The sequence below is a fragment of the Schistocerca gregaria genome, chromosome 3 (assembly GCF_023897955.1).
Source record: "Schistocerca gregaria isolate iqSchGreg1 chromosome 3, iqSchGreg1.2, whole genome shotgun sequence".
NCBI classification, from domain to species: Eukaryota; Metazoa; Arthropoda; class Insecta; order Orthoptera; family Acrididae; genus Schistocerca; species Schistocerca gregaria.
Window position 1 is genome coordinate 365,255,234 of NC_064922.1, and position 12,634 is coordinate 365,267,867.

The following is a 12,634-nucleotide window of genomic DNA, read 5'->3' on the forward strand; positions in this document are numbered from 1 at the left end:
AAATTTTCCTGTAAATCTTACTCCTCTTCAAGCTTATTAAAAAGTTAACTACAAAAACAGAGACAATCAACAAATGATATGAGGGGGTGAATAGATTACAAGTGGTGGCATTGTCCGGGATCAATTGACAGATAATGAAGTTTTGTCTGTCGCAGAGGAAGGAGGTTTATTTGTGTAATTTACAGTTTATGTATGAACAGATTTCTGATCACTCAAAGAAAGGAGTATGAGAGCTGCCCAACAAAGTCGTATCAACAGTGATGTTGCACTACTGACAACGACGGACCGGATTGAATGAAAGAGGGCTTTACAACTACAACCAGGGACATCAAAAAGGAAGGATAAATACAAACTATTTGTGAAATTAATTTGTTTATAGACTCATATGCTTATTAACAAAATGAATAGAGATGAGGGTAGTAGTGATGTAGAAGTGAAGGCTGTAGTACCTTGCCAGGACTTGTTTGAACTGAGTGAAATCGTAGTAAGCAAAGAAGCAGTAGAAACTGATACTCTGCAGTTAGTTTTGCTAAAACTAGAGGAAATGATGACAGATAACAATAGCAAATTTAGTGCATTTAATGATCAGTTAATCAAAAAATTTGCTTCACTGCAAGGACATTTAAATGACCTGAAAACTGAAAACAATAATACAATGGCTCCAGTGTCACCTGCTCCAGCACTGGCACCTCTAGAACCACAGGTGCATTTGCTATCACCCCCAGCATCTCTTCCAGTTCCAGCACTGCTGGCACCCTTGCTAACATTCCACGTGCCTATTTGGGTTCCAGTGCCACCAGTATTTCCTCACTGCTGGCCCACTTGATGCTCTCCTCCACTGGTCCTGGCCTTTTACTACCAATGCCTTTAACTCCTGTCCTCTTCATGGTATTTCCTTCTTGGTCTGATGGTGATGACACTGTGCCCTCTGCTGACGATGCTTTGTCTCCTGCAGACAGTTGCCTTTGGTTAAGCTTTCTCTTCAGCCCACATCCTTGGAGCTCTATTTCCTCTCCCTGTCCCTCTTCCTTCTCGGTGTGTGTCTCACCCATCTCATGTTTCCGCCTTCTTCTTTGAAAGCACCTTGCACAGCACACATTCCATCTTTTATGAAAACCAGCCAGGCCTCCCCCGGCCTGGTCACTGGCCCACAGATGCCTTTCACTGTGGTCATCTCATGCAGCCTCACAGACTTCTCTGCACTTCCTGTTCTCTGTTCTTGGAAGTTTTGCTGCAAGGCCTGGCCTCACCATGCCTCACCCCCTTCATTCATCTGTTTGTCCTTTCTATAAGAAGGCCATGATTGTATCTCCTTTTTCCAGATCTGCCCCTCAACTCATCCACCTCCCTGTATGTCTGGAGACCGCCCTCCACCTACCGTGTCCAAAGCTGCTTGTGCTACCTGACATAAGCCTGCAGTCATGGCAGGCCTTCCTTCCAAGAGGGTGTCAGTGTCTTGGGTTCCTCCTACTGCTGGCAGCAAAGTGTCCAGCAACCTCCTGGGACATTCTCCTAGCAATGTCATATCAAGACCTGGCTATTACAGTGTCCTCTCCAGTCATTACTGTCTGGCCAATCCTATCAGCAACCTCACATCTACCTTTGGTTTGAGCACCTGTCTCCCATTTGCCATCAGTATCCTGCAGACATCCTCCTGGCCAACCTGTGTTGTAATCACACAGCACATACTGCAGCCCCCGCACGGGGTGCTTGCCATGCCCTTGTCCAGGAATCTTTCCAGATACTGGTCATGTCCTAACTCCTTCCTCAAGGAGGCACTTCTTCTCCATGATGGCTTCACAACTTCTCCCTTGAGGAAAACATGATGCTGCATCTACAGCTGTCATCTACATCACAGCCATCTCCTCTGTAGAGGAAAGGGATGCTGCATACTCGGCTGTGGTCTCCATCACAGCTGTATCTACACGATGAAATGGCTCCACCATCTCCTCTGTATGGAATGTGAATGTGGCATCTGGCTGGTGGCTTACAAGTCAGCCACTTGCCACACAACAGTGCTTCTGGCTGCTGCCCTGTCAAGGCACTTGTGGCTCAACCACAGCTCCATCCTATCTGCGAACAGTCACTGCAGTACCTGGGAGTGTCACATTTGCTGGATAAACTGCTGCTGTTGCTGCCACTAACTCGCTTCCATGAGCACAATGATAGCACAGCTTTCTCATATTCCCCCATCAATGGCCATATAGGATGCTGCCTAACACCTCACTAGTCAGTGCAAGTTCCAGTCCCTCCAATCATAACAGAGGACATCAGAAGACCTACTAGTCTATCTGATAGAATGCAGCACATGCCAGTTGGAACCCTTGAAATCGTCAGTGTGCCATATATGGATTTTGTCTTTGGCAGTTTTTTCACACTGTGACAGATTGTGTACTCAGCTTGTACCTTCAAGAACTGTTATTGTGTTGCATCAGTTCTTTCACTTGCTATCCAGAAATAAATGTCTCTTTGTAAGTCACAAAGTTCTATTGTTCTTGACTACTTAGACACACTTCTCTGCTTGTAGTATGTGTCACTCGCAATGGGATATTAAAATTCATCTGATGAAATGTGTAAATTAAGGCCACTGATTGATGTAAATAAGAAATTCAAAGAATATTCTAAACAAACAGATTCCACTTTCTCTTTGGACGAGGTCATGGAAACGTACTATAAGCAGCATTCGATGAAGCAGTTTATTATAGGCAAACCTAAGATTTGGTTCTATGTTTTGGTGTCTCACAGAGCCCATCTGCTACCTAGTAAAGTTCTCTTCCTGTACAGGAAAATGTGACACATGTGGCAGCATAATGTTAGGCACTCCAGTCACCAAAAACAGTGCTCAACAGGAAGCAGCATTTATCTGGAGCACTATACTTTTCTACTTCTTTTGGACTTGATGTTGGAGCACAACTTATTTCTTATTAGTACGATGAGGCATTATCACACAAAAACTGCCCCCTCAGAAATCTTTCCAAAACTCATTAGGGTTCTCTTCTGGCAGCATAAACTTCAGAAAAAAAAAAAATACTTTTCTCGGATGGACTGATAACAGTCTTGTGACGAGTGATGCAAACATACCAGAAAATGATATAAGTGTAACACGTGTAAGTGCCAGTACTGGAGTTGAAAACATAAAAAGCAGATCAGTATTCTGCAGCCAATTACTGCCCACACTACAACCATGGTGTGGAGGGAGTAAATCTGCCTGACCAGCATCAAACCCCTTGACCACTCAAATCAGGTGAAGGAAATTTATCATATGTAATTTGGTGACAACCATCCTGAACTGAGTTATATACTTCATACAATATGGAAGACTGGAATTTAATGGAGGGAATGAGTTCACAGACTGTTGACAAGGAACTGTATAGCACCCCTTAACCTCTCAAATATTGGTGGTGGTAATTTTTTTTTACCAACAGTGTTATGTGTAGTAGAAAACAAGTCAAATGTCTCTGTAGCACATTACCAGTACTAGGCTGGCAAAATAACATTTACTTGCTACACTGTATTGTTCTAGTCATTATCACAGAAACATTTGATTGTAATGAAAGGAGTGGTAATATCCATATGACAGCCAACTCTCAACTGCTTGTCAATACTAATACCAGTAACTGAGAATATTAAATTCGAAAAAAAAAGAAAAGAAAAGAAAGAGTTGCTAACTGCATGAGACAAAAGTGTGTTTGAAGAGAATGAAAACTACCTCATTCATAACTAATGTGAAATAAATAAAGGAGATACGTACGTAGTTACTCTCTGAGGCTCATCTATATCAATGTCTATTTCATCTGATGCTGCCTCGGTGACGCTACTTGTCTGGCTTGTGAAAAGTGACCCACGACCTTCCCTTCTCACACGGTTTGGTGTTCCTGAGAGAATAACAAATTAAAACAGTGTAGAAATCAGACATATAAAGAACTTGAAGACATATAGATCAACTTAAGATAACACAGAAGGGCCGTGACCAGGCATAAAATGTGAGGATAATAATGCAGTAAGAGACCCAATGTCAACTTTGCTATATAGGCAACCACAGTGGCCATCTAGTACCACATTTTAGCCAGGGAAACAGAAAATTTTAACAAATTTGTTTCTATGTCTGTTTTTGCTACTAGCAGCTTTACCTTCTAGCCAGCACCCTATGAAAACATAACTCCTGCTGTTACACTGGTACCAGCCACATGTAGTCTCATTCAACAATAATGCACACTGTACAGCATTAGAAAATATAACACTGGGTACACTCCCTTTCCACCCCACACTAGAAAAATCTGAAACTTAAAAAAAAAAGCGAGAACAACATTTACAAGCTAAAAGTGAGAAGAGACAGTTTTGTGACAGTTTCCTCTCTCCCTTCTCGTCATGTCACACCAGTCCTTTTGTGACAAACATGAAACATGAGTGGTTCTCCTGCAATACGAATCATGAGTGACTTTTCTGCAATTTACAAAGATAAAAGCATTTAATTTACAATGTGGAAGCGATTTAAGTGAATTTAGTGGCGAAAAGAATGCAGTCATTTGCTCACAAATCTCATACCTTACTCAGTACTGGCAGCTTTCTATAATCTGTTAAGGTGCAGTAATATGTATTTTGGAAAGTCTTTGGGAGACTTTTATGGAGGGGAAGGATACTTTATAAAATATTGGACTTTTCTTGTATTTGCAAATATGGCAGATAAACATTTGCAGCCATTTACAGATGAATGAAACTTGAAGTAATCAGACATTTTGAAAGTCATTTTGGCAGATATCTGGTAATGTAAAGCATGCCCCTCTCCGGGGGACACCACCTTGACGAAGCACTGTTTGTGCAGGTGGAGAGGCTTGCATATCTGTGTGAAGCTGAGGGCTATTCTGAAGGTAGAGGACCTACTGCCGGAAAGGCCTCAGCCGATGGATCAGACTAAGAGTGTTCAACAACGTCCCTTCGTCCCTATCCACACCTAGTCGTACACAACTCCCTGACACGGTCCAAAGTGAGGCAATCCATGCCGAGGGGTGCATGACATGGGAAGATGTGTCACAAATGGAGCCTCAGGGATACCGGGCGACCTCCCTGAGTAACTAGCCTTACACCGCATGGGGTATTTGTGGCATGGACCTTTTAGATCCCCGAATCTCATGGGACCAATATGGACACAACTAAAGAAAACAAAGAAAAACTGACTGAAAGGCAAATTGGGACCTCAGATATATAAACATTGGGGTCAGTACTGATGTAAGGCATGCCACTACGAAATCAGGGTCTAGACCTGAGCCAGAAGTGGGAACTGTAACCGAGAAGCTAGACCAGATTAAGATCAAAGGCTTGTCAGGGGTCCAGAGGAGGAAACTACTCAGGAAACAGAGGAAAAATGAAGGGAAAGAATGGCTTCCTAAAGACAAGTGGAGGGAATTAAAGGGACTTGAACCTAAGACTCCCAGGAAGAAACTGTCTCAGGTTGAAGGGAATACACAGACCCCCACTACATCAAAGACAGGTAGCAAGTGGATAAGGGAGGAATCTAATACTCCCTCCTCCCTGGATAAGTGAGTCCAGAAAAAACCAAAGCAAGAAATAGGGAACCAGACCTATAGTACTGCGGTCTCGTTTTTTAGGATGGCAGTTATCCATTAAGGCTATCCACTGGGGCCACTACCTCACAGCAGGAGGAATTGGTACAGATGGCCCTCGGGGGTGAAAAGATTGGTGGGGACGCTGGCCCAGGACCCAACGTCAGGAGGATCTATCTAGGTCGTGGTGCCTTCATTTTTGTCTGTGAGGGGGTGTACACAGCGAAATGGCTCAAGGACAAGGTACACATGATGTCCCTGCGGGAAGATGTGAAGCTGCTGGTTAAGGTGGCAGCAGAGCTTTTTAAGGCCGCAAAGATATCAATATTGGTACCAAAGATCCATAAGGAAGTCTCTCCTAAGACTCTGTTGAGGAAAACAGGGGCCTAGAACCCAAAAGTCTTCGCAGAAGATTGGAGAGTGATCAACCAGATGGTTGCACCAGAAGGGCAAACCCTGGTAGTGAGGGTCAGAGAGAAGTCTCTGAAGGCGATGTGGGAGCAGGACCTGAAATTGTTTTTAGGGTTCTCGCAGGACACCGTCAGGGTTCTCAAATATGGCAGCAAGTTGGAGACTGGAGATGCTGCAGATTAATCTGCAGCACAGAAAATCGGCCTCTGCTGCCCTGAGTCGCTGCATGGGGAGGCAGAAAGTGGATGTGGCACTGATACTAGAACCCTGTTTATATAAAGGGGGTGTATTGGGCCTCAGTGGCACTGGAGGTAAGCTGATTTATGCTAGAAATCTAAGAAACTCCAGAACATGCATCTATGTAAGAAATGGAATTTCTTTCATGCTAATGATAGATTTCTGCTCTAGGGAGTTAGTGACCATTCAAATGCAGCAATGTGATGAAGGTATCATGAGGGAAATTGTTTTGGCCACAGCATACCTCCCTTGGAGGTGAGGAGACTGGTAGAGACTTGTCAGCGCCAAGGTGACGAACTGCTGGTGGGATGCAACGCCAATGCCTACAACCTAGTGTGGGGCAGCAAGGACACCAACAGTAGAGGTGAGTACCTCCTTGAATTTCTTTTAGCCAACAACTTAGAGGTCCTGAATAGGGGCAATGGACCTACATTCGGTAATAGCAGAAGGGAAGAAGTAATTCACATAACCTTTAGTTCCATGATTGATCAGCAGCTATGTCACACAATGGTATGTGGTGTTGGAGCCATCCTCATCGGACCACATGTACATTGAAATCAAGGTCGAAATGGAAATCAGACAGACCATGACGTATAGGAATCCCAGGCAAACAGACTGGCAGACATATAGGGGGGACCTTGATTTAGGCTTATCGAAAATTAAAACCTCAATAAGGAATCCAGTACAATTTGAGGAAGTAGCAGAGGCTGTTACTTCTGCCACAGTGACCTTGTATGAGGACAACTGCACAATCACCAAGAAGTGCACAAATAGGAGTGTGCCTTGGTGGAATAACAACTTGGAAATGCAAAGAAAGCAGGTATGGAGATGCTGCTACATGTGTAACTATATGGCAGAAGCCTAGTGATTGTAAGCTTGGAGAAATCTACGCATTTTCAAATCTTTCTTTAAAAATGGAGTTGATGGTTACTGGAATCATGAGATTTCATTGCCAACCTTTGATATTCTGTTTCTGAGCTAGTAATAGGCTAATCATCTGCTTTGAGGCTGATCCATATTTTTCACAAATATCGGTTACTTTATCCAATGCAAGATCTGTCCGGGTCAACAATCTTTTTCTAATTAATCATATAACGGTATAATTGATGTTTGTGAGGCATATTGAGTCTTACCTTTATTTACGATGATGATGTAGGTTGAATAGCACATTAATATTTGTACCAGTGCAAGGATTCGAACTGACACCTTCTGCTTACAAGGCAGATGCGCTAATCATTGCACCACACTGGAACTGCAGAGTTAATGCATCAGCACTTTGCTATTTCCCTTTTTAATTCACATCAGTATTGCCTGAGTTCTCCAGTATTGCAATAGCACCATAGCAATGTGCGAAATGGTATTAATTCTGCCTGTACCTCAGGCATATGTGATGTATTAATCATACACAGTCAATGTTCTGAGATTTACTGGAATTTCTGTCAGGGAGGGAGGTGTGCTATGGTAATCCATGTTGCTGTGGTAGCCGCAGTGTCAGTGTGACGCATCTGTAAGTGCATTTGCTTAGTAAACAGGAGACTTGTATTTGGATACCAGCGCTCATACAAATTTTAATTCATCGCTTCAGCGTACGTCATTATAGTAGATAAAGGTGAGACTCATTGTATCTCAGGAACATCAACTGTGTATGATTAAAGTATCACTTATGCCTGAGGTACAGGCAAAATTAACACCATTTTGCTAATTGCTAATGTTCCAGTACTGGAGAGCGTCAGCAATACTTTGCAAGTTTAAAAAAGGAGAATAGCAGTAGGCCGAGGCGTGAACTACAATGTGTGTCAGAGAAGGAGGCAGTTAGGTTAACGACAGTAGCATTGTGGTGCACCAGGTAGCACGTCAGCCTTCTCAGCAGGAGATCCAGGTTCGAATCTCAGTGCTGGGAGAAATTTTTATTAATTGCTTCAACCTACATCATAATGTTTTTCTAAGTTCCTCACTGGGAATATCTATGACAATTTTGGCTCTCGAAATTGTAACCAATAAGTTGGCATTTTCACAAGATTTATTTTTATTAACTATAGCAATGCAAAATTCGTCAGTTGTGTCGCCTGGTTTTGTTGTAAGGAACTGAATACGTACCTTTCAAACATTATGTTTACTTTTGGTATAAAGCAATTGTCGAACCTTTTCAATATCATCTGGAGGTTTCGTTATTGACTGGCACCAAATTCAAATGTATTATGTATAACCAAACCATCATTACAAAACAGAGACATAAATATTACTAGTTGCATATTTCCTTGGTTTGGTATTTATTTGCATTGCTGGCACGTAGAACTCGAATTCTCGCTTCTACAGTTACCAGACGCTCACCATGTTTTCTGTTTTTTCAACCATAGAGTAAATATCTCTGGAGTGAGCATTGTATTCTGCGCGTGTAGTCAACATTAAACCAGGATTGTCACGTGTTTTCGGGACTTCGTTGTGCGTGTGTGCTTTCCTCAGAGTTGGAAGTTTATAATATCAAGAGTTTTTGTTGTATTTTCACCGTTTGTTGATAGTGTAATAGCGATGGTGAATTACTGTTGTTGCTATGGGTGCAAAGAAAAATTATGTGAATGGAAGGATAGTAACTTTTAATGGGTACTATGTTTAAAAATTTCGAGACTCATTATAATTGAGGCTTGATTCTGTAGACCTATTTTTCTCCGATTTTATGACTATACAATAGATATTACGGCTCGTACAAAAAGGTTACAAACAATCGCTTTCTCTCGTAAATTTGATAGTGGAACAGGAAAGGGAATGATTAGTTGAAACTTCCTGGCAGATTAAAACTGTGTGCCGGACCGAGACTTGAACTCGGGACCTTTGCCTTTTGCGGTCAAGTGCTCTACCAACTGAGCTACCCAAGCACGACTCACGCTCCATCCACACAGCTTCACTTCTGCCAGTACCTCGTCTCCGCTGCAGAGTGAAAATCTCATTCTGGATTGATCAGTTGTTTCAGCAAATACTATCCTCCATGCATTTATCAGTGACTTGTTGATTATGTACATAGATTTGAAAGACGGGAGACAGATAAATTCACTAGAGTGGGAGTCTGTAATTGTCTTCGTATAATATGTGCGTCCAAACCTTTTCGTTTACTATAAAGTTACAGTAGGAGACCATGTTAAGTGTATCTAGGACATAGAGAATGATTATGTGTGATTTATATTTTAGTTTCCCGAAGGATGAACAACGAGTAAAGATGTGGCTCCAGAAAATGAGGAGTAATTTTGTCCCCACAAAATATTCCAAAGTAAGTTCAAAACACTTTAAAAAGGAATGTTTAAACAGAGAAAAATTTCAACGTGTTTGGCTGAAGGTAGATGCTATACCAACTATTTTTAATTTTCCACAGGACCTACTACCAATTTCTGCATTCAGCTTAAAAACATTTTCTGCACAAATCAAATGAAAGACACAATATTGTAGCTAATCAAAGTACACATTCATCTTCTTTGGTGTATTTTGCCTTCAATTTATGTTCTTCACCATTTGATTAAGAAGTGTAAAATATTAGTAAACATGTCTCCAAACTCTTTCATTTGTGTCACTTTGCACTTCCCTTAATGGTGTTATATGGGTTGACTGTTGCATGACCAACTGTATTTGTTTTACAGTACATTTATTCTCCGATCGCCTTTTTTCCCCCTTCTTACTCAGTCTACAATAAACTGGGAGCAAGTATGTAAAATGCTTTAAATAAACACTTCAAAGTCTCAACAATAAGAAAAATTGTGCTTTAGGTCGCAAAAACGGGAAAATAAATACTCAGAAATAGCAGAAAGAAGGACGAATTAGCAGGGGTATAATCGCTAATGTGTGGCGAATTCGGTGTTTTTCGGACACTTGCAAAAGTACTAGCGTACTGTCAAGTCATTTTGCAACACTATCACTGCAAAAATGTACGTCAGGCTCTGTAATACTGTAAAATGCCGTATCATACCGAAAACTACTAAAAATCGAATGCATCTGAACTGTGAAACCTATCGCAAAGAAGCAGAATGCAATATCACTTGCCCTTAAAAGTTACGTCGCTGGTTTATTCCGGGTATCAAATGGATAATATTAAAATGTCTGTGCGCAACATAAATAAATAATCCACGACACGTGCGAAAAGAATCCGTCTGTACTAGGGATGTAATGACATTCGAAATACACGAGACAAACACACGACCTCCCGAGAACACGTGACCAGGCCGGCAATGTATGTTGACAACACAAAATCTGTTCTGCGCATGTGAACGCTCACTCAAGAGAAATTTACTCTATGTTTTCAACCAAAGGTTTTGATGGATGTAACCCCATCATGGGACTTTTTTTTTCCTGAGTTTCAGTTTCTGTGTTCATATTAGTGCAGTTGATGGACATTATATTTACAAAACTATTTTCTAACTCCTGACACCATGTAATGTGACCGATTTATTGATGTCTGGAATAAGGACGCTTTAGCAATGTATACATATCTCATGGGTTAGGACGTAAGTACAATCATGGCGTACATTATATGAGGAATGATCAGATGTAAAGGTACGAAATGTCGTAACAACCAGCCCAGTTGAAATTTCCATATGTCACTTTGCGAAATGTTCTGAGACATCTAGGGATACGAATGTAGTGCAATGGAAGCATATGTCATGACCTCCCCCTAAAAAATTCAAAGCTGTGCTCTGAGCATGTTCAACGTCTTTTTCTACGGTCTATGTCCTATACTCGTTGAATTTCTCGAGCGTGAAAAAACCATTAACAGTGACCTGTGCTGTGAGACACACTGTAATCAACGTAAGTCCATAAAGCCTGCTCACAGGGGGAGTGATTCCGCTCCACAATACCACCTGTCCACACGTCTCCAACATCACACAAAGTGTATTTGCCAAGGTCAAGTGCGAGCAGCTTGAACATCCGACCTACAGTCCGGACAAACTGCTCTGCGAGTTCCTTGTGTTTGGTCTGCTAAAAAATCTTCTCAAAGGGAAGCGCTTTAACTCCTTCGGCTTGTAAAGCAGTAGGATAGTTGTGCTCAGGGCTCTCGTGAATACTTCTGATTAAAGGCTTAAGTTTTATCCACAATGGTGCTTATTACCTCTTCTTTTGAATGCTCCTTGTACTTTACAGCATCCACAAGTTTTCGGGAGCAAATAAATGTCGATAATTTGAAATGTTATTTCACTTCTCAGCGATTTACCATATAGTGTTGATCAAGAATATCCGTATGAAGTTTACTTTGACTATTAATAAATTTTATGGTTGTTAGTTCCTCGGATTCCGATCTTATACTCCGGCTTTCCGTACCACAGATGGTAACTTATAACCTCATTTTCACAATTCGCTATGCAGTCCTGATTGTGGCGCTCACCTTCACGGCGCCAAACACGCATACGACCATCATTGGCACCAAGGCAGAAGCGACTCTCATCGCTGAAGACGACACGTCTCCATTCGTCCCTCCATTCACGCCTGTCGCGACACCACTGGAGGCGGGCTGCACGATGTTGGGGCGTGAGCGGAAGACGGCCTAACGGTGTGCGGGACCGTAGCCCAGCTTCATGGAGACGGTTGCGAATGGTCCTCGCCGATACCCCAGGAGCAACAGTGTCCCTAATTTGCTGGGAAGTGGCGGTTCGGTCCCCTACGGCACTGCGTAGGATTCTACGGTCTTGGCGTGCATCCGTGCGTCGCTGCGGTCCGGTCTCAGGTCGACGGGCACGTGCACCTTCCGCCGACCACTGGCGACAACATCGATGTACTGTGGAGACCTCACGACCCACGTGTTGAGCAATTCGGCGGTACGTCCACCCGGCCTCCCGCATGCCCACTATACGCCCTCGCTCAAAGTCCGTCAACTGCACATACGGTTCACGTCCACGCTTTCGCGGCATGCTACCAGTGTTAAAGACTGCGATGGAGCTCCGTATGCCACGGCAAACTGGCTGACACTGACGGTGGCGATGCACAAATGCTGCGCAGCTAGCGCCATTCGACGGCCAACACCGCGGTTCCTGGTGCGTCCGCTGTGCCGTGCGTGTGATCATTGCTTGTACAGCCCTCTCGCAGTGTCCGGAGCAAGTATGGTGGGTCTGACACACCGGCGTCAATGTGTTCTTTTTTTCCATTTCCAGGAGTGTATTAACCGGAAGTTGCTATCTGAGCTAGAAGGTAATTTTCACTAAGTGAAAACAGTGTGATAGTGATGTTCCTTTATTTGAAAATGTGCTACACCGAAAGCGAATTGTGAACAGATTAATAATAAAATGCGTGACACATGGATCGTTAGCTCAAACGATGACATTATGTACAGTGAAAAATAAATTGTTTGAAAACAATGTAAGTTTGTGTATGACCTTAGGTTCATTGGAAGAGGCAAGTAAGCAGGTGATGTTTTGTCTGCATTGTTGACAAACTGCTCTGCGAGTTCCTTG

At 42.7% G+C, this 12,634-nt stretch overlaps 1 protein-coding gene across 3 annotated transcripts in view; it reads right to left on the minus strand.

Annotated features, from left to right (window-relative positions):
- Positions 1 to 12,634, minus strand: part of LOC126353821 (potassium voltage-gated channel subfamily KQT member 1-like) — a 2,608,463-nt gene that overhangs the window by 29,956 nt on the left and 2,565,873 nt on the right. For all 3 annotated transcript variants that reach the window (XM_050002939.1, XM_050002938.1, XM_050002941.1), the window contains one exon: positions 3,752 to 3,875. In XM_050002939.1, coding sequence (XP_049858896.1) covers positions 3,752 to 3,875 — 124 coding nt within the window. The remainder of the gene's footprint in view (positions 1 to 3,751; positions 3,876 to 12,634) is intronic.